This window comes from Lytechinus variegatus, chromosome 10, assembly GCF_018143015.1.
Source record: "Lytechinus variegatus isolate NC3 chromosome 10, Lvar_3.0, whole genome shotgun sequence".
In the NCBI taxonomy this organism is placed as follows: domain Eukaryota; kingdom Metazoa; phylum Echinodermata; class Echinoidea; order Temnopleuroida; family Toxopneustidae; genus Lytechinus; species Lytechinus variegatus.
Window position 1 is genome coordinate 2090496 of NC_054749.1, and position 26920 is coordinate 2117415.

General features: G+C 34.3%; 1 protein-coding gene across 1 annotated transcript in view; it reads left to right on the forward strand.

The window, feature by feature from the left end:
- Positions 1-23903, forward strand: part of LOC121422565 (fibrillin-1-like) — a 100351-nt gene extending 76448 nt beyond the window's left edge. Inside the window, 24 exon segments of the mRNA XM_041617711.1 lie at positions 123-242; positions 981-1097; positions 2247-2378; positions 3159-3275; positions 4283-4411; positions 5923-6063; positions 6948-7058; positions 7664-7780; positions 8642-8755; positions 9602-9715; positions 10802-10861; positions 10863-10916; positions 12238-12360; positions 13274-13393; positions 14687-14803; positions 15808-15995; positions 16729-16903; positions 17455-17580; positions 18088-18201; positions 18527-18643; positions 19678-19794; positions 20759-20924; positions 21985-22101; positions 23328-23903. Of these exon segments, the coding sequence (XP_041473645.1) occupies positions 123-242; positions 981-1097; positions 2247-2378; positions 3159-3275; positions 4283-4411; positions 5923-6063; positions 6948-7058; positions 7664-7780; positions 8642-8755; positions 9602-9715; positions 10802-10861; positions 10863-10916; positions 12238-12360; positions 13274-13393; positions 14687-14803; positions 15808-15995; positions 16729-16903; positions 17455-17580; positions 18088-18201; positions 18527-18643; positions 19678-19794; positions 20759-20924; positions 21985-22101; positions 23328-23394 (2873 nt within the window). The 3' untranslated portion in view covers positions 23395-23903.
- The last annotated feature ends 3017 nt before the right edge of the window (positions 23904-26920 follow it).

Genomic DNA, 26920 nt, shown 5'->3' on the forward strand with positions numbered 1-26920 from the left:
TGGTGGTCATTTCATTGGATTCTGTACAAACTCATTTTGATATCGTTACCAAAACTAGCATTTACCTTTAAGTAAATTGGGTTTCAATTAGATCTATCAAATAAACTTTTCTTCTTTATCAGATGGTAATCAATGTTTGTCAAACCCATGTTCTAACGGTGGTGTGTGCATCGATGGTAACGGCCGGTTTGCCTGTAATTGTGCTCCTGGATTTAGTGGTGACACTTGCCAAATCAACAATAGTGAGTATACTAGTATTTCATTCTTTTATGAAAAATTGCGGTTTGTTTCTGCAAGTATTGAAATTATTTTATTATAGTATTTTCTTTGGTCGGGATGCACATTGGTTATGCATTTAAAGAAATTTGTTTCATGTGGAATTGAAAGAACAAGGGAAATGAAAGAATTGAACTTACAAAATTTAAAATAATGATAATAATAAATAACATATAACACTGTGACATTAAAAGAAGAATGAATTTTGTGATTCCAAACCAGTCCATGACGGATCCCTGTTAACCGATAGTGGTGGTATTAGTAGTATACCGATTACCAATTTTCTTATTGTTTTTATTATCATCATATTGAATTATTGACAGTAGTAGTAGTAGTAGTAATGATATTACAACTGATAATACTAGACAGGAATTATATTTATCTTTGTCTTTAGATCGATTATGATAATCATAATTCATACTGGTTGTATATGTCCAAGGTAGCTACTTCAATTATAAAACTACTCTTTTGGCGATGGCAATAACCACCAAACCATTATTTTCTTTTGTACTTGTACTGATTTTTGCTCAAAGTAGTGTTCAGTGTCACATCTGGTCAGAGCCAATATATATATATATATATATATATAATCTGCTGGAGAAAAAAAACTTGTTTATTTTATAACAGAGTTTTATTCCTCTTACATCTATTTAAAAATGGTTTGAAGGTTTTAAGCAATAACCTCCTGATCTTCTCATACATAGATGAGTGTATTAGCAGCCCTTGTCTCAACGGAGGTATATGTAATGACTTAAGCAATGCATATAGCTGTACTTGTCAACCCAACTTCAATGGCGCAAGATGTGAAACTCCTATACAAGGTAATCATATTCAAGCGTTTATTAATTTTACTTTACTAGAAACATAGCCAATGCATATAGCTGTACTTGTCAACCCAACTTCAAAGGTGTAAGATGTTAAACTTCTATATGAGATTATCATATTCAAGCATTTATTAATTTTGCTCTATTAGAAACATAGACAGTGATTATTTTCAAATTTGTCATCTTTGAAAATCAAGAATATATTCATTTTGGTTAATTAATTGTATTACCATTTCATTCTGTCCTGCTAAAAGGGTCCCTTTAATCCAAAATCAAGTCGAATACAAATTCACTTTGGTCACATTTATTAAAAAGTACAAGAATATGTACAATATGATCATTAAAAAGAAAGCAATACGTGAAAAATCAATTTAATGACAAACGGAAATGTTAAAACAATGCACTGAGTGGATTGCTATAGATGCATAATGCCAAATATATATCAAATATCCGCATAGCCCATGTACTCTGGCACATTGCAACCACTCTCCATCCAACATATATAGCAAGGGAAAGGGCTTGTTGGAGAATATTTGCGTTTGATTCCATGTTCTATTCGTCTGAATATATTTCACTTTCCATTATTTTATTTCATATTTCCCCGATCTTTATTACATGAGATTCCGCCCACACATGTGCAGTCAATTTGCCGTGCAGATTGTTTCAGAGGGGAAAGCAACTTTCCCCAGCAGTCATAATGACCCTTTTTTTCTGACGTATTTTCAGACCACCGGTCTTGAAAGTCATACTTCACAGGGAGAGCAACTCTCCTTTTCTTTATAGATTTGAGAAACTGTGATTATTCTCGTTGACAATCGTAAAAAATTTGCTGCTTTTGTACGGCCACAGTGTTGTCTTTGACCCTGCCTAGCATCAGCTCCGTAATAAAGCCGCAACATACCAGTGAAACGCTGGGCACGGCAAAAACCGGAACTTTCCTGGGTTAAACCCCCTTGGGATCCTGTACAAATCCAGAGCCCAAGCGCACAGTGGCAAACCCCTGTATATCATCACCCTCTTTGTAATCACTCCCATCCAGCATAATATATTTAGCGAGAGCTCGCTGTATAATATTTGTGGTCGATTCTTGTTATATTTGTCTGAATGTATAAGATCATCCATTATTTTGAATGTTAATGTATACAGTGCCCAATCCCTGCATATCATCACCTTGTCTGAACGGAGGTACATGTGTAAGGACTGGTGACTCTACCTATGTGTGTAACTGCCGCGCTGGATTTATTGGAGCACAATGTAGCCAGCCGGTTGATATCACAAGTAAGATTTGGTTTCATACCGTTATAATCTAGTTCAAAGCTAAGAGATGTGTATATCATTCAAGAGTTTGATTACTTGTTATGTCTGTATATTGAATATTCCTGAAACTGGAGTGTCATTAAAGGTTTTACCATAAATTGGGAGATTAAATTATCATTTCGTGATGTTATTAGGTGTAAAGCTAAGAGGTAAGTGTTCAATATTCAAGAGTTGGTTTACTTGTTTTGTATGTATCTTGATTATTCCTGAAAGTACAATTAACTGTATATGTTGCAAAAAATCAACTCCTGGAAATATTGCACCCTAAAATCACTATTTACATTGTAGTGCGTCAAAAAATAAAAAAAAATAGGTGATGTGAAACGCCATCCCAATCTATTCCAAATACTTATAAATGTTTCATTAGTGTCCCCAGGAGTTAATTTAGTGACGTTTTTTTTTTCTTACATATTCCTCAGATAGCTTAAAAGTGTCTGCATGAGTTTCATTTTTTTCTTTTTCCTGGATGTCTTTTTTTTATCCATATGAACAATAGAAAAACACACATCAATATCTGATTATTCTTCAAAATGGAATATATCATCAATTCATTGATGAATTGTTTCTCAGATATTTCTCTGATAGCTACCTGAGTTTGATTTTGTTTTCCTGCGTGGATGTCTTTTCATCCATATGAACAATATGTAGAATAACACTCCTTTATCAATACCTGATTTTTTTTTTAAATAAGATGTTTGTAATGTTACTTAAAGCTTTTAACACCCCTTTTCCTTTCCTCAGCTTGTGCCGATTCACCTTGTCAGAATGGAGCTACCTGTTCACCAACGCAGACTGGAGCTAGTTATTTCTGTGTCTGCTACACTGGGACATCAGGGAATAATTGCGAGGTTGGGCAGAGTAAGTGTGTGTGGAATTATCGTAATGCCTGTAGTCTGTTAACCTGTTGATATCTGAATTATGTAATTCCATTAGGTTTTGCTCGGGGACCATTCAGCTCAAGTGGGCATTGGGGTTAATTTTAACTATCCAGAAAATTCTGAAACAATCAACAATCCTGCATTTTAATCAAGTTAACTTTGCCCCCCCATAGAAAAACCCTGTTCAACCTGGGAGGAATTTGATTAAGGAGAGGTATTCCACATGTTTTGCATAATCTTGCTTAAAAAATTGCTTCAGTTTTGATGGATATTCAACTAGTGGAAGGTCAGATTATGCAAGTTTTACCGGTGTGATAATGACTCCCTGGCATTACTACATTATTTGTATACCTTCTCTCTGTATTCCCCATCCGTATATTATGCATTGATGTTTGATTTTTTAAGATTATTTGTTGGTATATGTATTGTGTAATTTTACTCTCTTCAAATTTATGTATTCAGCCTTTACTGCAAATTTGATTTTGTTTCAATAAATACCATTAATCTATCCATCTACTGTTTAAATGTGCAAATTAAGTTTACATAAAAAATATTAACTTGATTCTTATTCACTTTTGATTTTATCCTGCTTTTTTTTATTAATAATCTTACGTCAGGCATTCACCGATCTTGTTTATAGTGTATGATGTTCATCCATCAATTCGCTTCTGATTTATATTACTTTGTATTGCATTTGACTGGAAATGAAATAAAGTCTTGAACTCTTGAATTGATTTTCTCACTTATTGATAAAGATTGAAAAATTGATACTGTTTAAAAAAGTGTAAGCTACAACTGTTTCCCAGTCGTAGGTAGGTCAATTGGAGGGGCGCACCAGCTGTAACTTTCGGTATTGTTTCACAATTGCCTTTTTTAATGATTTTTGTATTATCATGACCAATTTAATTATTTACAGAAAACTGAACCTAGAAGAAAAGAAAAATGTGCATTTGTATCATCATTATTATTATAACTTATCATTGACAGCGGCATGCTTCCCCCAGCCATGTCAGAATGGTGGTACATGTGTGTCAATGACCAGTGGTCAGAATGGCTTCTTCTGTATGTGCCCACCTGGACTTGGATTGACTGACATCACATGTGCAGGTGTAGGTGGTAAGTGCATTTAAAGTGATTGGTTAACATTGTTTAGACTTTTAAAAATCTGAGCTAGAAGGTCACACTTGTCACCTGTGTCTGTGATATGTTACAAAAATGAAGCCCAGAAAAAATTGCGTTCGAAATGATTATTTGGTGCTTCAAAAATTAAAATATAAGGTGACTGGAAACACCATTTTAATTTCATCCCATACACTTATGTGTACTATTTAGGTGTCTATAAGACGCCTATTTACAAAATCGGGGTTTGCATTGTAGTTATAGCTTTTCATTCTCAATAATGGTTGTTTTCAGAGTTTATTAGTTCTAATACATGCACTTGTACACATGTTTCATCTTGGTTTGAGAATTTTTTAAATCGGCTGCTCACAAAGTTAAACAATACCTTTAATTCCACTTTTCTTTTTTCCCATATAATTGTTCTGATCGAGTTTAGTAGTTTGCTTCCTGTTCATGCAGTTATCCGTTGGTATGTTGGATTAGAAAGGAGGGAGGGGGTGGGGGACCCTGGGGATGGGTTGGACACCATGCTCATACACAAAAACACATAATTTTGAAAGGTTCTTCAAGAACAAAGATAGCTGATGTACGCATGTGCAGTGTAAATGGTATAAAATTGCACAGGTCATAAGAAAAGGATATAATTTTCTATAGCCTTGATACATGTAAAGGGTGTACGTTTTAATCTCATGAAAATAAAATGTTTGAGACACTGTGATGGTACGAGATATCCATGGGTAGGATAATAAGATGGGGTTAAGTCTTGTGCCTCAAAGGAAGAAACATTTTCTTCTTGATGGTACTCCTCAACGTCCCTATTAAAGGAACCTCCCGAGGAGGAATTGGGAGTGCGCACTTTGTTTATTAGTCCTTGTTACTTAAGTCTTTGTTTCGAAAAAATAAAGTTGCCTGTGATTTGAAATTATCGGAGACTGAGATTGATTGGATGTCGGGGGGTAGGGAGTTCCAGTCCTTGATGGTGTGTGGAATATATGAGTTCTTAAAGCAGTTGGTGCGAGTTGAGCACTGGATGAAAGATTTTCCTGATGTGCGTCTGGTAGCTCGAGTTGCCGGACGTAGATAGTCCGACACCGGCAGGGTCAAGTGCCCCCCCAAGGCCTTGTGCAGTATACCAACCCTCGAAACTTTCCTTCTTGTTGAAAGGAGATCCCATCCTAACCCCTGCAATTGTTTTGTAGCACTGGTGGTTTGCCTATAGTCATTACATGCCATTCTGGCTGCCCTTCTTTGCACCTTACCAATTTCATGAATATGTTCCTTTGTATACAGGTCCCAAACGCTAGAACTATACTCTAAAATAATCATTTAAAAATGATTATTGATATAATATTTAGTGCATGCTTTCATGTAAAATTGAGCGGGCCATAATCAAAGAGGAATTAGATTAGATGATTCAATGATTTGTAAAAATAAATACTAGTGGCCTACTTGTACTAATTATATTTGCATTATTTTTCAAGAATAAATTATGCTCTTGTGTTTTCTAGCAAACCCTTGTTCATCAAACCCATGTTTAAATGGAATATGCTCATCGGTGTTTACGACATCAGGAACCATCAGCGGATATGAATGCAATTGCCAGGCAGGCTATACAGGAGTACGATGCCAGACTTTACTAACTCCTCCAGGTAGAGCCAGAATTAGAAGTTTTACTTCACTCCATTGTGTTTTATACCATTAACTGATTTCTGAATATATCATTTAACATATGAGGAATTAATGGATGTTGCAATAATCTTTTAATCAACTAATTAGTTCCAAAATTAATCATACGTTGTGTAATCCACAAAAGGCTTGCAAAAGATTTCATTGTTGCTTCATGCATAAGAAAGTGTATCCTCGGTCCCGTTGCATAAAATTTTTTACCTGAGAAAACTCAGGTTGTTTGATACTTGGTTGCAAATAAGCTTCAGGCAACTATTCTTTATTAATGCTAATGGCACCTATTCTGTTTAGTTTTTATAAAATGGACTATGATATCTGAATTAAGTATTGAAATAGATGTACTGTAGATTACTTGTAGACAAGCTTATAGCTTCTGGTTACCTCCAGTTTTGTGTATTTTGAATTAAATATGACTCTGCTATTGAAAAGATCTTATGTATGGCTTGTAGGAAAATATCGTATTGTGAGTCTATGTAATAAAAAAGACATAAACTTCTTTCCATCCACAGCCGGTAACAGAATAGGACAAAAATATGGCGTTGTTATACGTGGGCTTGTGTACTATGTTTTTTAAAAGACAATTGTGAACAACCTAATGAAATGATCTAGATGAAATTTATGGATTAAAAGAAAATGTCTTTTGGTTGCATTGAAATTCAATGTAATCAAGCCTACTGGAACAGGCACACAATTAAAACACTGTTTATTGTGATGTCTCCCAAACCATAATGTGTGCATTCAATTGCAACTTTACACCTACACTTGAAGAGTAATTCATTGGCATGACCAGAATGCAACTTTAAGGTCAATGACATGAGGTTAGATCTTGTTATCTTTTTTTTTTTAGTTTCACCTTGTCAGAACAATCCCTGCCAGAATGGAGGAACATGCACCAATAACGGATTATCCTTCTTCTGCAGTTGTCGAATTGGGTTTACTGGCACAACATGCCAAACATGTGAGTCTTACAGCATGCTAATTCCAATCTTGTTTCTATTATAGCTTGTGTATAGAGTATTTCAGACTAAGGTAAGAATTCCTACTTTTGCCTTTTAGATTTGGCCATAAAAATCACTAATTCATGCCCCAAGGTGCCCATTCTAAATTGATTTTTTAAAAGCTTTTTATCAAAATCATCAACATTGTAAATGGTATCCCTTATATAAATCTTAACAATTTACATGTCAAATTTCAAGATGATCATGATTCATAATTATAGTGAACCATCAAAATGTTTTGTTCCGCATTTCATATGCAAATTTATTGAAGTTCATTTAACAATTGTAAAAACAATTTTTCCTTGATATTTCTGTCATTAGAAAACTGAAATTAGCATTTATGCTCTGATGTTATCTATGAAATGTAACGATTCCAAAACTTCAATAGTTCATATAGAATGGAGAACAATTTACAATATTGTGCCCGCAGGATTGCATAATGAGTTAACTTGACAATAGCTGTTGAGATATCAAGAAAAATGTACACTAGTAAACGAAAATGGCAATATTCATGCTTTCCACAATTGCTTTATATGTTATACCATTGCTTTAATTTTTATTTCAGCTGTTCCTTGCAACTCAAACCCTTGCTTGAATGGAGGTTCCTGCCAGGTATTCACCAATGCCTATGTCTGTAATTGTCTACCTGGCTTTGCTGGAACCAGATGCGAGCAGAGTAACGGTGAGAATAAAATATTTCTTTCATTTTATATTCAAAACACTGACTGAGGACAATAACATGATTTTGAAATGTTCCCTTAATTATATCTAATTCTCTCAGGGCGACAGTTCCAGGCCTGTACCTATGTGTCTTTTTAACTCCCCTGGTGGCTGGGGCACTCTTCCTGGCCGCCTTGGTTGCCAACTGCCAACAAAGTTGAATACAAGTGATATCTAATTTCTTCACAACGGACATGGTGAAAAGCCATAGCCGTATTATGCAGCCTTCGTTGCTGTGTCCATATATTTTGTATTTCATTCTTTCTGCTTTGAATCTTTGCAGCTGCCTTAATCCTTTGAATGCTTTGGTGCAATTTTATTATTGCTCCCTCTTTAAAATGTCTTATGTCCATGCAACTATGAAGACAATATATTACCATTATGATATAAAATTGTTTGGTAATTAATTTTGTTATATTATTCAAATAAATATAATTTTCATTAATTCATAAAGTAAAATTGAATTGTTCAGGTGTGAACAATTTTTGACTCTCCGGCTTTGAAAAGGTATTATCTGGTGTTAGTAAGTGAGAGGCAGTGATATATTTGCTACCTAACAAACCAAAGTAACAATTAATTATAGATTGGGTGAAGTAGAACAATTCAATTCAAACATTAATTTTTTTCGGTATCATGTTAAGCAAAAACTAAAAAGTACATTTCAAGGGTAAATATTACACAACTTTGTGTAGAATATACCAAGATTTTGATACTAACAAACATGAATGTTCTTCGATTGTAGGTAAATCTGTTGTAGAGTACAAATTGACTAAAAGCTATTTTAAAATTTACTTTATTTTGGTGTCCCATTTTGTTCTTTTAGTATCACCATGTCAATCTAACCCTTGTTTCAATGGTGGAACATGTAATGTAGAAGGCAACATCTATAGGTGTTCTTGCATTGATGGTTTCACTGGACTTCGCTGTCAGACACCTCGTAAGTTTCTCTATACGTATTTTCACTTAGTTCTTTGTGTTAGTTCAAAAGTCTTTTTATCATCTTGTTGTTATCACTACATTATTTTCTGTTTTATATCAATAATGATGATGATAATGTTGATAATAGCAGAGCTGCCAAGTAGTACTGATTTTCCGTATTAAGTACTGAAAAAAGAGAATAGTGCTGATGGTTTCATCCAAAATACTGATTTCTTTAGTTTCAGTTTATGCGTTGTCCTATGGTATTCCATTGAAAATACTACTTTCCTCACCAAAATACTGATTTTCAGCCTTGAAAATACTTATATGTTCTTGTTCAGGTTGGCAGCTTTGTAATAGTGAGAATAATGAGGATTGTGAACAAAAAACCTGATTAATTTTTATTAACAATGATGATATTGATGATGATAATAATGTCTTATCATTATCATTATGATAATAATGTCGTATTTACCCAGGGTTAACCACTTTAGTTCTTATGAAGTGTTGTACCAGCGGGCCCTACTTCTAATGATCAAACTCTATTTTAAATAAATGACACTCAAAGAATACAATTCTAGGTTAAATTTCATTTCTATCCCAAACTGGTAACATATTTAAAAGGTGTAAATTTGCATCTCTCTGATCTTGGGGCACCTTTGAAGGTGCATTCTAGTACCTTCACTCAGACAGAAAAGGTTCAAAGCTGTACCTATAAAAGTTCCTCCTCGTGTTCCTTTTTTAAATATACTAAGTGTATTTTTTTCTTCTAATAGCATATGAATTTTTCCAAAGAATTTTCTTTCTATCATGATTTTTTTATATGGAAAATGATATTCATTTTTTCTTTATTCTTCCCCTTCAGCATTACCTTGTTTTTCCAATCCATGTTTGTTTGGTGGAAGCTGCAGCAACACTGGAAGCACATTCTTCTGTGCGTGTTTAGCTGGTTACTCTGGAAACAGATGCCAGACTCCACGTAAGTATTCCTTTCCTTGAATTCAGTGTGGTACTAATAAAATGTCATTTTTAAGTAGTGCTCTAATGGTGTTCAGATATTCCCACTTAGATCTCATATTACTCGGCAGCCCTGTGTAGCATTACCTAAAATCTTAAACTGCCTTGCCTGGCTCTTAAACCATAATGCTACATTCTGAGCATTTTAGTGTTATGATAATCATAGGCCTACTTCAATGATAACATACCAATTCACTTCAAATATGCAAGTAGGAAAAAAAGTACCTTTCCATTCAGAGTTTACAAACTGAAATTATCAGCTAATTTGTTTTCTGTTTTATATTGATGGTTGTCTCTAAAGGGGTATTTCAAGACAACCTATGTTTAAACACACTTATTGAGAGACCACTCATGATTTTTTTCAATTTGCTCATGACTGCTATAAAGTCTTGCTTATTTCTCTATCAAAGAAACTTTGTTTACTAAAATTCTTCTTAAGGAACTAACAGGTTGCCAGTTCAACAAAGAATCTTTTTCAAGATACTAATTATAGACTTCAGAAGTCTATCAGAAGACTATCCTAACATAAAATTATTTTATCTCTTGGAGATTAATTGCCACTTAAAATAGGGAAAACATTATCTCTGGAGAATTATATGACAGATGACACATACCATATTCAACATAGTTATACTCCCTGAAACAACCGAATCAAATCATACTATGAAATGTTTATTAATCAAATTCATGCCAATGTTCATTGAATCACGTTTAGAGTTATTAAATGCTGTATCAATCATTGTAAATTGTATGCAATTCAGCTGTAAGGCTGCTTTGTACAATGTTTTTATACCAAAATGAATAAATAAATAAATAAATAGATAGATAGAAATTTCAAATCAAAACTAAAAACACATTTATTCATTAAGAACATCACAGCAGCTAGAAGCTGTTGGAGTGCAATAGAATACTACATATTCATATTGCTTTTTGGTATAATATTATTGTCATTATTTTTTATATTATTAGTATTAATATTATTATTCTTATTACTTCTATTATTCTTGTTATCATTATTATATTTATGATTATTATTATCACATTCCAGCATCACCTTGCTCATCTAGCCCATGTTTCAATGGTGGAGTGTGCTCCTCATCTGGGGGAAATATTCACCTGCTCGTGCCCATCAGCATATACCGGTACCAGATGTGAGATATTGGGTAAGTATAAATGCAAAAGAGGACATGTGCACCACACATTTAGGGATGGCCTTGAGTGGGATGCGTAGAAATGTTGTTCTTCAGCGAGTAACATTATTTCTACACATCCAATGAAAATTGGTCATCCAATATTATTGTCATTATTTAGATTCCCCCAAAAAGCTAAACCTAAATTAATAAAGCAAAAAATTTGTTTTTCCTTACCATTTTATGTCAATCCTGTAACAATCATTTATTAACGCATAGCGTTGCATCGTGTGCATAATGATGAAAAGCGCAACTAATATGCAATGCAATTTCATTTTGACGTAACAATAGCTTCATGTGCATAATCATTTATGAACCAATGATAATCTTGGGGCTGGGGCAAAATTTTCATTTCATCCAATATGGAAAATATTCGAGTTTTCATAGGAATAAACATTAAAAATAAGTTTTAATATTTTTTCTCTTTGAAACAGCCTCGCAAGATGTCAAAAAATATCTGCACCTCTAAAACCCTACATGTAAATAATGATTTATAATATTGTAGTTTGAGGGTCTTTTTTTTAGCTCGATAATTAAGCCAGTGTACAGTGTGTCCCAGAAAAAAGGAAACCGGGATTCCCACATGTTTTTCTTCAAAGAAAAATTAATTTTGATATTTCATTTATGTCATCATACAATTCAATTTTTCCTCAACATTTCAATACATAATATGTGACAAACACTTAATGCATTAATGAGCAAGACAAGTTTGAAATTTCAATGTCAAATGCAGCTTGCACAGAGAAATTGGACAAGATTGGTTTGTAATACGACAACAAGATTATTTGACGATGGACTCATTAGCATTTCTTTTGTATTCTTTTTTAAATTTCATTCACTGATCCCTGATATGAGAGTCGATTCAGATGTTTTTTCTGTGCAAATCGTTTCTGATATGCCTCAATATTTATTGTTTTTTTGCCATGCATGAATGATTTCCTAAGCTGTTGGTCTTAAATGAAAGATGAGATTGCATTCTCACCATAACTATCAAATTCAGAGTATAAAAATGTTTAATAATTTTGGAATCTATTCCTGAAAATGGGTTTCCTTTTTTGTGGGATGCACTGTATACTGACATACATAATATGTTGGCTCAAACAGGGTGTTTCATAAAGCTGTTCATAAGATACGAATGACTTTATGCACGACTGGTATCCCTTTCTCATGCCAAGTGATATATCCCTGTGTAGATTAAGTTAGGACTAAGATCATGTTCCAGTTGTGCGTAACTTTATGAACAGCTTTTTATATTTTGAACTTGAATCATTTTGATCCCATCTTGATTCCAAAGTCGCTACCAGCCCTTGTCAGTCAAATCCTTGCGCAAATGGAGGTACATGTGTACAACAACCAACTGGTGGTTTCATATGTTTATGCCGACCTGGATTCGGAGGCACCAGATGCACAACAGTGGGTAAGCATCTTTATCTTATACTGCCTGTTAACCCATTACCTACTGGAACCGAGTGGTCTCTGTACGAAGCCTATGGGAATTAAAGAATCCAGTAGAGAACACATTGTTAAATATGAATTATATTTATCTGATTAATTAAATTCATCACCCTGACTTGTTATATAGGGTGAGTTCAAGTCTGGTGTTGGCCTTGGTGTTGGTGTTAAAATTTGGATTGCTTCCCCTAGCTCCAAAACTTATTCAGAGTTTGTAAAACTGACATAGATCACATTATTGACATCTCAACTAGTGAGTGACTTTTCGGGACCATCTTCATTTTGTGTTTGGTGTAATAATCGTGTAAAAATTGACCAAACACCAACACGTCAACACTGAACTTGAAATCACCCATAGATTCTACAATGATATATCAAAGACATAAAAAAGTGCAATAGGAACAGGCCACTTTGAGGTATATGGTAATCTTACCTTAGTAAACCTGCTCTCCCAAATTGAACACTGGTTACAGATACATTGATGAATAGTTCTTTTTTTATAAATGGTTGAGTTCAGATAATTTCCTTTCATTTTCACACGAAAATGTAGGATAAGAATCAAATTTTATGCAGTAAAGAATAGTTGTATATACTAGAAACATGAACAATATGTGGGAGTTCAACAGAAGTCAACTGGGCTGTCAAGGGTCAGTCCAGAATAACAGTAAAGTGCTTGGAATACACAAACAAAATGCTGTACAATATTACCCTAGGAGCTATCACATCACAACAAAAATGAATTACATAATACAAGAAACATTCAGCAAGACTGACTTTAATAATATATCCTTAAGAGATATTAACCCTTTTTGATAGTATAAAAGTATACCCTTTTTAATAGTATAAAACTATGTTCTTTTATACATGTATTTTTCCAGTTCCATCTCCATGTCAGCCTACAAACCCTTGTCTCAATGGAGGTACCTGTACCTCTATTGGTAACTTGTTTTCTTGCACATGTCTGCCTACATATACTGGATCTACCTGCCAGACACCAAGTAAGCTATGTCGATAATTTATTGATGATTATGAAGATAATTGTAAATTTACATTTTGCAATTTCTATATTGATATACTCAATTGTGTATTGCCGTACATGGCAAGTGAAACATGAAATGACAGTTAACAAGATAGAAATGCATGTGAAATTAAGACATAGCTTAAGGAAAGTAAGAGAAGCCTATTATCTCTCCAATTCAATACAACCATAGTGACTTTTAACTATAATTTCAAATAATATATTCCTTGAAAATTGCTAAATTGTTACTATTTGGTTGTAAATAAATGCACCAAAATGAATAGTAAACAGATAAATGACCATGGCATTTTTTTAGACTTGAAAATATTGATAAAAAAATATCTATACAATTTTCATTTTGGATTAAATATGTTCTTCATGAAAGCTAATCCTTGAAATATATTACTGAATATCTGTTTTTGATATGTTAGTGCAATATGTACCTATTGGAGCATTTTTGCCCAGTGGATTAGTCTCCTGACCTTGAAAGAGAGGGTCATGGTGTAATTTCCTTCAGCAAGAATGGATCCACATTGTGCTACACTCAACCCAAGTGAAGAAAATGGGTACCTAGCAGGAATGTATTCCTTGAAATGTCTGGGTGCCTTAAATGGCTAGCCAAGCCAATGTCAGGGTAATATGATAACATACAAATAGCGAATAGGCATGAGTGCGATGGTGCGAGATTTCGCATGAGGTGAAAGAAAGATGCTCTATTCAACGAGGCGTTAGCCGAGTTGAATAGAGTGTTTCTTACTTTCACCGAATGCGAAATCTCGCACCATTGCACGAATAAGAATATTCGCTATTTGTGTTGTACAACGCCTCGGAATCTAGCGAAAATATAAAAAAACAAAAGAGTTTTTTCCCTCCAGTAATCTATGAAAAGGGAGCAAAAGTATTGAAAGTGAAAAGCAAAATATCACAAGCCAGGCCCACAAGCGCACATGATCTTGGACAGCATTGCGCATTTAGCTAGCGGGATGTACGCGCATTGTCACCTCATTCAATGAAATCGCATTGTGACGTCACCTCCTAAAGCCGTGCAATGGTACATTTTGGATGGTACGTCTTGTGTGCAACAGTACAAATGTGTGACATTCAGCCTCCCATTTGATCGCGTACAACAAGCTAAGTAGGCGTTGTACAATATGTAAAATCCTTTTGGAAGCACATAGAGACGTTACATGGTACTTGATATGCACTATACAAGATTTAAATACTATCATTATTAATATATAATGTCTTTGTTGTATTTATCTTGTTTTATCAGCTGCTACAGATTGTACTTTCGTATGCGCTAACGGAGGGGTGTGTGTGTTGGATGTTCTTCATCGTGTTAATGTCTGTCAATGTCCCCAGGAATTCAACGGAAACCAGTGCCTCTCCAGTAAGTTTTCCAGTTCGGTTGACCACGGAAGCATTTCCTGAATTCATACTTCCCAATTATTCCTATAAAATAGGAGCATTCCTATGAAGGGGGGTGATTAAATTGTCATTTTACCCCTTGTGTTCCTATTTTTGTATTAAAAAAATGTCTGTAGTATTGGATAGAAAATTCAAGAATATTAATATCTTTGAAATTTCTTAATATGCTTCCATATCTTGTCTGACAGGGTTGGCAGGTATGAGGATTCTCTTACCAGTGATTTTCATTTAACAATATTGCTCTTAGCCAATCACATGCAGGCATTTGATTTCTTTAAAGAAAGTTCACTCTGACAATAACTTGTTTTGATATAAAGTAGCAGCAAAAAAGGGAGAAAAAAATTGGTAAAAGTGTAGTGGAATTTCCAGGAAATCTGTCATAGAATGATAAAGCTCTGATTTTTCTTAAAGTTTTGATTTTGTGACGCCCAATGAAAGCAGCTCCTCCATGGGTTGCATAAAATGTAAATTCCTCAAATCCCATTTTTTTCAAACAATTTGAAAGTGATTTTATTTGTGCAGGGGATATATCATCAGACATATCTTTTTCCTGACATGATTTTGTCTTTGTTTCTTACTTCATAAGAATCTTTTATCCTCAATTTATTAAGACTCGAGCAGTTCTTAAAGTAATGTAAGGATAGAGAAAATGGGGATCTTGTGCACAAAGAATGTGATTTCTTTAAAGAGGTTCCTATATGTATGTCATTCCTAAATCAAGAAAACAAGCCGGTTTCATCTCTTTTCAATCTCTAGCCCCCTGTCTTTGGAATAAACTCCCTCGATCTCTCTGAAACCTCTCTTCTCTTGACCTCTTAAAAACATTTCAAAACACTCTTATATAGCATAAACCTTATGCCATCAACAGCGCTATGTATCCTTTGGAAAAAGCTATCTAAATCCAATTAATATTACTATTATTATTTAATGGAATTGGCCATATTATTTGGTTTCGTATTTTGCTAGGAACGACATGTTCCAGGAACTACACTTTGGCCCAGGGACAGCAGGTGGCGGTGTCAAGCCCTAATTATCCCAACCCCTATCCTAACTCGGTTCGCTGTGAGATCTACTTCCAAGCCTCGGATCCAAACAGGCGCCTACGTGTGACCGTCAATGAGTTTGATACCGAGTGTGAGCATGACTATGTTACGGTGAGCATTTGTTTTTACGGTTGGTTTATTTCCGCATAAATGGAATGTGCAATCATATGGACCTATAAACGATCGATATAAAAATACACCAAAATGTGAAAGAAAACTGTTTAACATTAGTTAAAAGATATTTCAACCAAGGTATAAGAAAAAAAAGATAACAGATGGTTGGAAAGCCCATCACCAGCCACACCAATACCTTTCAACTGGCCTTACTTGTGGACCAAATAGAAAGAGAAAAGAATGGAGAAGAATTCAAAAAGGGATGAAGAAAAAACATAATGTATGGTTTACATTGTGTTGCTTGTAGTATATTCAGACTAGAGGAGGTTGATAATAAAAAACATCTAGCTGCCTGTAAGAGCCAAGTTGCCTTTTTCTATTTAAGCAGGCATCACATTTTAAATTTTACTTGCATTTCAAGGAGAACATGAATATGTTCATCTGGAATGGTGTTATTGAAACGCAGAACAGTTACACGTCCGATCCGGGATGCTTCTTCAGCCCTGAATTGGCGTGTTGTTGCAACTTGGCGCTGACGCATAATAGATTTTATTTTCTTTGAGATATCGAGGAATATTCCAGATTCTGTTCTCTATTTAAATAACAGCGAGTCCAGATGAACAGATTTATTTTCTCTTTGTGTCTTTCTTCCCGGATGAATCAGTTTTACTGGCATTCTAAAGAGTATTTGTAGTATTAAAATGTATCAATGACTTAATTTTGATTGCAGGCTGGAAATGGTGGAAATCTGAATGATCAGACCTCCATTCTGATGAGACTGTCTGGCGATGAACAGGTCCCGCCTTTTGTCATCGACAGCAACCAAGGATGGCTCCTGTTTGAAAGTGATCTATGGGTCACCAATCCAGGATTTGCACTCACGGTCCAAGATGTGGATACAACAGGTATCTTTAGCTTCTCATATCACCAATTCATTCCAGTTTCTCTAACAGAGTCATTTTCCTTGACCCTACTATTTCCTTATCAATCCTATCACGATTTTGTGTCTTTTCTTGTTGTTTTCATTTATCTTGAATTATTTTTAGAATTACTTTAGAATTTTTATTTTGTGTGGTGTTCCTGCCTAGCACCTGGAAATTTGCTACCCTTCTGAAGACTCTTACAATTGATATGAAATACAATTTTCACTATCACTCATTAGGATCAAAGGGTTCATTTGTAAAACTTCCATGTACATACTGTTATCCTGACAATAATGAGGGATAAATATAAGTAATACCCATTTACTATAAAAGGGAGTCATTTTGATAGATTTTCATAAAATTGTGATCTTCTTAATGAGCTTTGTATATCAAATGTGGTCATTTACCGGTCATTTACCAATTGGAAAGAGAGGTTGCCAACTGCTGCTGATTAGGTTTTGGGTTGTGTATATTGATATCTTTAAAAATAATATCACAATGATACTGAACCTTATAGCATGGTGTTTATACAGAATTCATGGCTGATTGTCCACCTGATTTCTGCCGAAATGGAGGTACATGTGTGGTAGTAGTTGATCAACCCCAGGTCCTCGGATGCCTGTGCCTGGATGGCTTCACTGGAGATAACTGCATTGATGGTAAGCTGGTGTCTTCAGTTGCTGTGGGCTGGGGGGGGGGGGTAAGGGGTAAAAGAGCAGTGGTGTATCTGGAAAACCTTACAAGGAGGGGCACACATTTTCTGACAATTTAAAAGAAAAGTAAAAATGGTAACTGCCATTTTGTGAAGTACACAACGGTGATTGTGACCAGATCATGATGGCAGTGATGATGATAATAGCATTTATAGTGTCCTTTTTATTGCTTTATTGAGCTTCAGTTCCACAAAAACGAGATTAATGATAAAGATAAAAAGATCATTTTGATTTTGATTGTGAAGACAATGATAGAATTGATGTTGATTAAAATGGTCATAATAATGCTTGCAATGATGATTTTACTGATGATACAAATAATCACATGAAAAGTATGATTGGTTTGGTCTTTCCGGGAAATGTAATTCAATGCCGGACATAATCAAGCATTACAAACATACAGTATTATTGTTGATTCCTTGATATGTACTTGTGTTATCATATTACTTTTAGATACGAACGAGTGTGCCAGCAATCCCTGTTTCAATGGAGGAAGATGTAATGACCTTCTTAACGCATACTCATGCACATGTATTTCAGGCACGTCTGGCCCAAGATGCCAATCAAGTAAGTTAATGTCCCATGTGGCATGGTGTATGATGAAAAAAATATTAAAAATAATGCTTACCCAATTTATGATTACATACTTACATAGTCATGGAACCTTATAGAGGCATAAAGAATCAATCTCTTCGTATTTGTAAATTCTCATTTTAAATCCATTTTTTGGGGGAAAATCATTACTTAATAAATCAGTAAATCAACAATAATTTGAATAAGGAATGAATAAGAAACCAACTTGACAACAATTATGTCATGTTTACAGACAATATCAGTTCTTGTTATTCCAGTATACTGATCAATTAATTGAAATATCTTTATATTTGTTTAGTAACAACGCAGTGCACTAGCCTTGACTGCAGGAATGGAGGAACTTGTGTGATGTCACAGTTAGGTTTGGCAAGCTGCAATTGTGTTGATGGCTATGAAGGAAACCTGTGTCAAACCAGTGAGTCTACCACCAAAAATTTACATTTTAGAATGAATGGCTGAGGAATGGAAAGAAATTCTTTAATAAGATTTGTGGAATCGACAGTTGTGCAAAAGATCATATTTCCATTTACAGCTTGGTGACTTCATGGTACACAGTATCAGAGCCATTGATAGAGAGAGTAACCAACTTGTCGCATAATGCTTTGTTAGGCAAGCCCAAATCAAACAAAATTGCTCCTTGTTTTATATTTCACCATGCATAACAAGAAAAAAATTGACAGAATATAATGTTACATTGATGATAATGCACAGTAGAAACTGAGCATTAAAAAAAATGTTTGAAGTGCAGAGTCCCTCAAGTATCATTCAATGTAAATAATTTGTTTAAGTAAAACAGCTCGAAATAAGCATTTATATACCGGTAAACAGAACAAAAAAAATAACTGTTGTTATCCATTGAAGCCCAGTTGGCCAAACTCTCTTTCTATTAGTGGCTTTGCACAATATCATGTCCTATTGCCATTTTGGAGTTAATTTCACGTGATCTACAGCAAATGGTCTACTCAGATAGACCAAATTGGTTAAAACCCAATGGCTCGAATTCACAAAGGAGGTGTTTAAAACCATTGGTTGAACCCATGGTTTATGCAGATTTCCTGAATAAATTACGCTTATTAACCATGTATATTAAAGAAAGGTCCAATGTTGATTCACGCTATTGTCATAGTGCACCAAATTGATGCCTGTTGCCATGGTTAAGTAGCTATTTTATTCATTAGTCCACTGTTTGAAGAGTGAACTCATTAATCTAAAACAGTGGACTCATAGTCCTTTACTCACATTTTGTCCTTAGTTTTCTTTGAACTTGTGTTTTTCAACTTGATTTAATAACCTTTGTATATTGTTTATGACATTGACTTATTATGATTGTATTTACTTGGTATTGATTATGTACATTCATAAAACTATTATAATGTATTTTTTTTTGTACGACCTTTTTTATTTTTAGAAATATGTTTAAAATACACCCTTTTTATTCCCTTTTTTCAGATATTAATGAATGTGAGAGCAATCCCTGTCTGAACAATGGTATGTGTACAGACCAAGTTAATGGATTCTTCTGTAGCTGTCGTGATCCATACTCAGGAATACTTTGTGAGACAAACAGTGAGTTTATTTGATAAAGTTAAATAACGTAACAGAATTTTGGTTTGTGAACACCCCCTCCCATTACTATTGCAACATCATCAAATTTCTTATTAAAATGTCAATTGGTTAACACTTACCTATCTAGATTTATTCAATCATTCTTCTTCTTTTTTGGGGTTTGGAATATACATATTGGCCACTTTCTTAGCACTATAAATTTGCTCTTGAAAGCCCTTTTTCAAAACAAAAGATTCATCTGAAGTGCAATGATGATGAATCATATCCCTGAAAGAGGGGGGGGGGGGTCCCTGCTCAGATGCTATTTTTTATGTAGAATCGGTTTGATAACACTGTAAAGACATTACCTTGGACTGAAGAATTCACCAGACGGGCCTTTTTACCCTCAATTCCCCACACCATAGAAGACCACACCCTTTAGAACATGATGCTCTCCTAATCTGCCAAAAACATATATTATTTGAAAATGTTTCCAGTCTTTGTAACATTTCTTGAGTGGTTAAGAGGGCGGTGCACCTTTTACATCACTCAGAGAGAAGGGGTAGAGAAGGCATAAAATTAATGTTAGATCCAATGTCATATAAATCATATGCAGGACATGATTTCAGTGCTATCCCCAGCATCAGGGGCTGATTTCATAAAGCTTGTTATAATAACAAATTTTAAATAAGAGTTAAAAGCTATTGAAATCATTCAATTTGATTGGCTGATAGTAAACTTGTTATTGAAATTGTACATTTGTTATCATAACAAGTCTTTATGAAAAGGGACCGAGATGTTTTGAAGGGGGCGATTTATCAGTTGCCCTGGGAACCATGTTTCTACTGATTATACCAATTTTAGTTTATCACAGAGGTACACTAACATATTGTTTAATATATTTCAATTCATTCTTAGATCTTGTCTAGAAAGCAATCTAGGCCATGATAAAGTTCATGAATACATATATTTTTTTCTTCTTTAGATGCTAATGTTGCTCGCTCCTCTGCCCGCGATGGCATGAACTTGAGTTTGCCGGAGCTTGCATCAACAAATCTATCAGCATCGTGGATAGCTGTCATTGTTGTCCTCTTCATCATCATTATTGTTATGGGGATGTACATTGGATACAGATACTATCGTGGAAGGCGGTAGGTCATAAAAATGTTGGTGATCAACTAATGGGGGGGGACCAAAAGTAATTTGCTTGGCAAAGAAAAAAACATGGCCTTCTCCCTTTCCGCTATTAAAACAAGCAGGTCTTATTAGCCTAAAAATTATGTAAGTATTGGCTAAAATATTGACTAGAAGAATAAAAGAGGAAAGAAATAAGTCAGTCACTACAAAAAAAAAAATCACCCATCTCCTAAATTAATTAATATTACAACCAAATGAAAATATTTGTCATGGGGGGGGGGGGGGGCAGGCATCAATCCCGCCAAGATGTACTGGGAGGTCATGGTAAATGAATTAATTGGTCACATATTGCACTGTCACTGATGTTTTCTTGTATACTGCTCACATACATGTATATAAATGCATTTTGTTTTGTTTCATGACTCCACAATTAAACAATACATTTATGTACTATTGATGGGGGCTATCCTGTTTAAAATAATAAATAAGCAAATTGAAAGATGACTAAAAAAATGAATAAATGCTGGTTTATAAATAAATGAATAAATAGATAAACATATGTGCAAACAAATTAAGAAATAAAATAAATAAATAGATTAAATAATTAATTAATAAATATATAAATGTATAAATGAATGGATAAGTAAATAATAAATACATAAATAAATAAATGTTACTGACTCTTATCCCTTATAAGAGGAGCCGTGGAGGAGCCGTGGTGTAGTGGTTCTGACTCTCGCCTTGTAAACAGAGGGTCGTGTGTTCGAATCCCACCGCGGTCTGGCGTCCTTTGGCAAGGCGTTAATCCACACTTAGCCACTCTCGACCCAGGTGCTAAATGGGTACCCGGTAGGATGTGAAATTCATTGTAGATTGTCCAGTATTGTGTGCGCCTCACAAGCGACTGACTGGAATACTCCCCAGGGAGTGGAGGATGTGCACACATTGTGTGCGGGAATGACTGATTGAATCCGATGACCGGGGTAATAATATATCTGTAAAGCGCTTAGAAACGTCGTTCCGATGGATTAAGCGCTATATAAAAGCGGATTATTATTATTATTATTATTACAGTCAACGTCTTGAAGATGGAGAGCACCTTCTTGAGGAGTATTCAAATAGAGCTCTGGACCCAGTCCCTCCTACTGAAATGGGAGCTTATGAACTCGTTCACCTGCCAGGAGGAGCAAGGTAGTATTCTAGATCACTTGGGTCCACCTTGGGAAAAAATTACATGGGGGGGGGGCCTGGGGCATTGTTGCCCCCAAAATGCTCAATAGAGCCCTGAAAATCCCCATGATTGATTGTGAATATCAGCCCCTTGTTAAAGTCTCTCCTAGTGAATTTTTCCTCCTATTTCTTTCCCTCACCTGGGGAATGTTTCATGAAGTATCCATTCAGTGATTTCCACTGGCCATCTTTTTCTCAAGCCAATCACCTCCAAGGATTAATGTAGCTTATGATGGTTTGGTGTGAATAAAGCCCCTTTCACGATTGGCGGTGCGACTGCTTACAACCGTTGCGATTCTGTGCAACATATATTGTGACCAAGTGATTGCAAACGATCGCACGAGCAATTGTGAAAGCCCCTTTAGTAAGACATTGTGGTATGATTTATAGAATAAACCACTTGATATAGAGGGAAAGTAAATAATTCACCTACCATGATTTCAATAGCTTGTAACAATCTTTCAGTGGAAATCACTGACTAATCGTTGCATAAAATGCTTCCCAGAATAAATCACTAGTCTATGAGGGAAACTTAGACTGATGTCTAATTGGATATTCAGAAATTAGAATGGATTTAAAGATCGAGGTCATATGGCAGTGAAACAAGATGTGTTTGGATGTATCATGCATTATGTAAATTTAGAATACCATCGTTCAAATCACCATCTTGCCCCATAGAAAATTACTCCCGTGCCAATCTCGATCAAAAGCAAATATCTTAAAGCAGTCCTGCAGTCGCCTACATAACTGTTATCATTTCATAGTTTTGTTAATGTTATCATCACCATTGTTATCCTGTCAAAGTAAGGAATTATATGATTATATTATAAGTCAATTCACAATTTCCCATTCATCTAATTATCTGACCCTCTTCAGAGCTCAATATGATTCATTTCAAGCAGAATATAAATGGATGTGATGCTTAGGTAGGATGTAACCTTCCATAATGGGCCATTGATATTTTTTGGGGTTTCAAGTCGAGCTTTGAAATTCTCTTTGCATTTTTAGAAGTGTAGAATGACCACTGAATATATTTGTTTCAAGTCATGCTTTGATATTTTTTTAACGTTAGAAGTGTAGAATGACCATCGAATATATTTGTTTCAAGTCAAGCTTTAAAATCATCCTTGCCTTAGAACAGTAGAGCAACATCTGACTATATTTGTTTCCCTTTCTGATTGATGTAGATCCGGGAGTGTCTCTGCAATGAATGCAAACCAGTCACCATGGCCCCAGAGTGCTGCCAACATCTAATGGCCATCATATAAAGAGCTGAGAACTTCAGATATACATGAACTATATACTATATGAAATATTTAATAATTGATATATGATACACATTTGAGAATAATGTCATTTTACTCAGACACTTGTTACAGTGCAATAATTGATCGTATGTATGTGTATCAGTTTTGGTATATATAATCTTAAAGTATCAGTGATCGATTTCAGCAGCATCTTTTTTCTTGGGAAAATGATTATGTCACAGATAATTTCAGATTGATGCTGTTCATGTTTTCATATTATAGTTATTCTTCAAATTTTAAAAAATAAAGAACCTCAATTGTAAATAAAGTATACTACATGAATTATATAATAATTTATATATGATGCATACTTATAATACTCTGACAATTGTTACAATTTGATAATTGTGTGTATGTCTCTGAGTTTGGGGTAATGTAATCTTATTGATGATATAACTTATTCTAGGGGAAAAGGCTTCATGAGAAATAATTGTAATATGCTGCTATCTACATTATCATAATTTTATATTTGTTCTTTTAGTGACATTCTTTGTAAGCTGTATGTTAAGATAATTTTTTGAAAAGGATGAATGGCTTGAAGTAGGCCTACAAGCCAAATAGCCATTATGTTCCGATCTATTCATGTAAGAAGCCAGAAGTTATCAGTTCTTTTTTATCATCGGGTTTTGAAAGATTGACTGTGTTAATTTAAAATGATATATTCAACACGCGATATCAAGCTTGAAATGTTTACCAGAAATCATGATCTCTGTGTAGATGGCTAAAATGGAATATTCCATTATTTTATTCAAAACCGTTTTCTCTTTTTTCCCAAAAAATTTCAACCAATGTTCTCACCGGGCGCTGCTTGAAGCCCTAAAAATTCAAATGCATTAGAACAGGTCATCGGCTCTTAACACCTTTTCCAATGCACCTTGCCTGAAGTTAATTAACCTAGAATTTCTACATTGAATATAATAATCACAAAGACGTTATTTTGATATCATGCATTGTTTCCTACATTGAATATTTTATTTATTTGGGCATTATTCACTACATCTTTGTTTTATTTCATTTGGTTTGTCTATTTTAAATTTCTGTTGTTTTTTTTTTATTAAGATTTCATTTTTATTTCTCCCTGAAATTTATTGTCAATGGTCAGAAAACTGAGCGCCTGTATTTAGCGCCTTACAAATGTTATAATTATTATTGTTGCTATATTTACTCTTTTTAAGAATATGTTTATTGTTTTAGATGTATTTTGATGTTTGATTGTTAATCGAAAATATAAACTAGACCCTGCCGAGATGCTCGAAACAATTACACTGTTAACATGGAGAAGGTTTTAACAAAATTTACTGTTTTATATTCCAGGTTCATAATGTTTGCCATTTAGTTCATATATTATTGTATCCATGTTATTGATTTGTTTTTCAAAGGACAGGACATGATATAAAGATGATTAGTTGTAGAATTGCGGTCATTTTCCAACTTAAGAAATAAAAAATTTCTCCATCTCGAAAATCGAGTTGTATACCATGACATTTTGAAAAATTACATGCATTATCACGAATATTCTTTAAAATGCGTATGAGTTTACCAAATCATAATACGTGTATTCCAGTAATTGAATTTGAATTTGGAGTAAATATTTCAGCGAATTAGATTTTTATTGAATTGTTATAATCAGCTCGAGTAATTTATTTTCAGCTTGAAAAAAATTAATAGCTTACAATTTGTTTTCAATGAAATTAAAGAATAATGGATGCGCTTAGAGCAGGCTCTGTTTGCATATTTTCATTTCAATAACACCTTATCAGCAAATTAAATTATATTTTGTATTTCAAAAGAAAGTTTAGAGAAATTATTTATGTCAATATAAGAACTTATAGTATGAAAAAGGGTTGTCAACGTAAATGACAAGTATGTGAATTCTTAATTTATACTCAATGTGATTATTGATCTATTTGTTTAATGTGTATCAAAATGAAAATAAAGTGCAATTATAATCCAGTAATGTAAGCTTTAACTTTTTAACAGTATGTTATGGGATATTGGATGGGTTAGTACTTTATTAAAATAAAAAGGCATGCCAAATATTTTCTTCATGGTCTTTTGTTTATAGTGTGTACTTCAGAGCAGGTTTCATGCCTGTGGAAGACAGTTGATGTACTAGAGAGAAATGCTGATATAAATAAAGAAAGTCCTATCGTTTTCTACTGAAAAAAACAAACAAATAAACTTTCAGAAAATGTCATCAGCTCTCTGAATTGCAAATGTTTGCCCAAGGAAAGATTATAAAATAGGATATAAGGAGAATGAGTTATAAAAGTATTAATGATTGAGGAATTAGCATTGAAAGAAAAAGAACGTCGATTCTTAATCAACTATCTACCTTCCTCTCTCTTTGAAAATAATTTATTTAGTTTCATTATGTTTATTGAGTGCTGTTACTATAGTTACATTATGTCGTCCATTATTTGACTGCCCAAAATACTTATTCGGACGTGTTTTTTAAATTTAAAATTTTGGTAAGTTTTGACAAAAAACTTAGAGTATGTATTGTAACAATACTGATAGAGAGATGTAAGGGTCTTGCCAATTTTTTGTTGGTGGCACCTTGAAATGGGGTAATTATATGCCAAGAAGAATTTTTCCCATCCACTTTTGATCTGCGAATTGATACATTTTTTCACCCACCCCTCTAGCCCCCCATCACTTATGAAATCCTTGCATAAATTGACAAATCAATTTAAATGTAGAAAACATTCCCGAAAGGATGTAGCCATCAGTTTCTTTTTCAAAATAAAAACAAAAATTGGGATATTTCTTTCTGTAAATCATTGAACATGTTATGGCCTACAGTTCAACATGAACATGAATAGAAGTTTGTAGAATTCAGATAAAAACGAGAGATGTAGAGTTTATATGAGAAGAGAAAGAATGAAAGAGGGAGATGAAAGAAAGAAGGGGGAAAGTGGTCAAAGATGAACAGGACGGACATAATCGGTTGCTGGGGGAGAAAATTAACTTTAAATAATTATACACTGGATGAGACGTGAAGAATATAAACAAATGATAGATCTGAAAACGTCCTTGATGCGATGTTGTCGATTGCATTATATAGATTTCTGTTCAATATAATTTTAGTCTTATTTATCAAGTGTGCGTGTGTGTGTCTGTGTGTGATAAAAGGGAACCTTAAAGTAACGAGTAAAGATGTGAAGAGGTAGAGAGAGGGAGATGGAGGGAAAGAGAGAGGGAGAGAGATCATGTGAGGATACCATGATTTTATTTTACTTATAATATATCAACAATCGATATGAGCAGGTGACCATCATTTCATCATTGCGAGCATTGCTTTTATTTGAATCGAGCTCTATAGCCGATGAGTTGTCCGCTGTAGAGACAAATTATTGACTAAGGCTCATTTACAATAGAAGATGCAAATTCCTTTTCATGGCGTCCACCGGAGCATGGCGAGCACTCTCACGAGAACAATACGGGCGACGTAAGGAAGGCTGAATGGATGC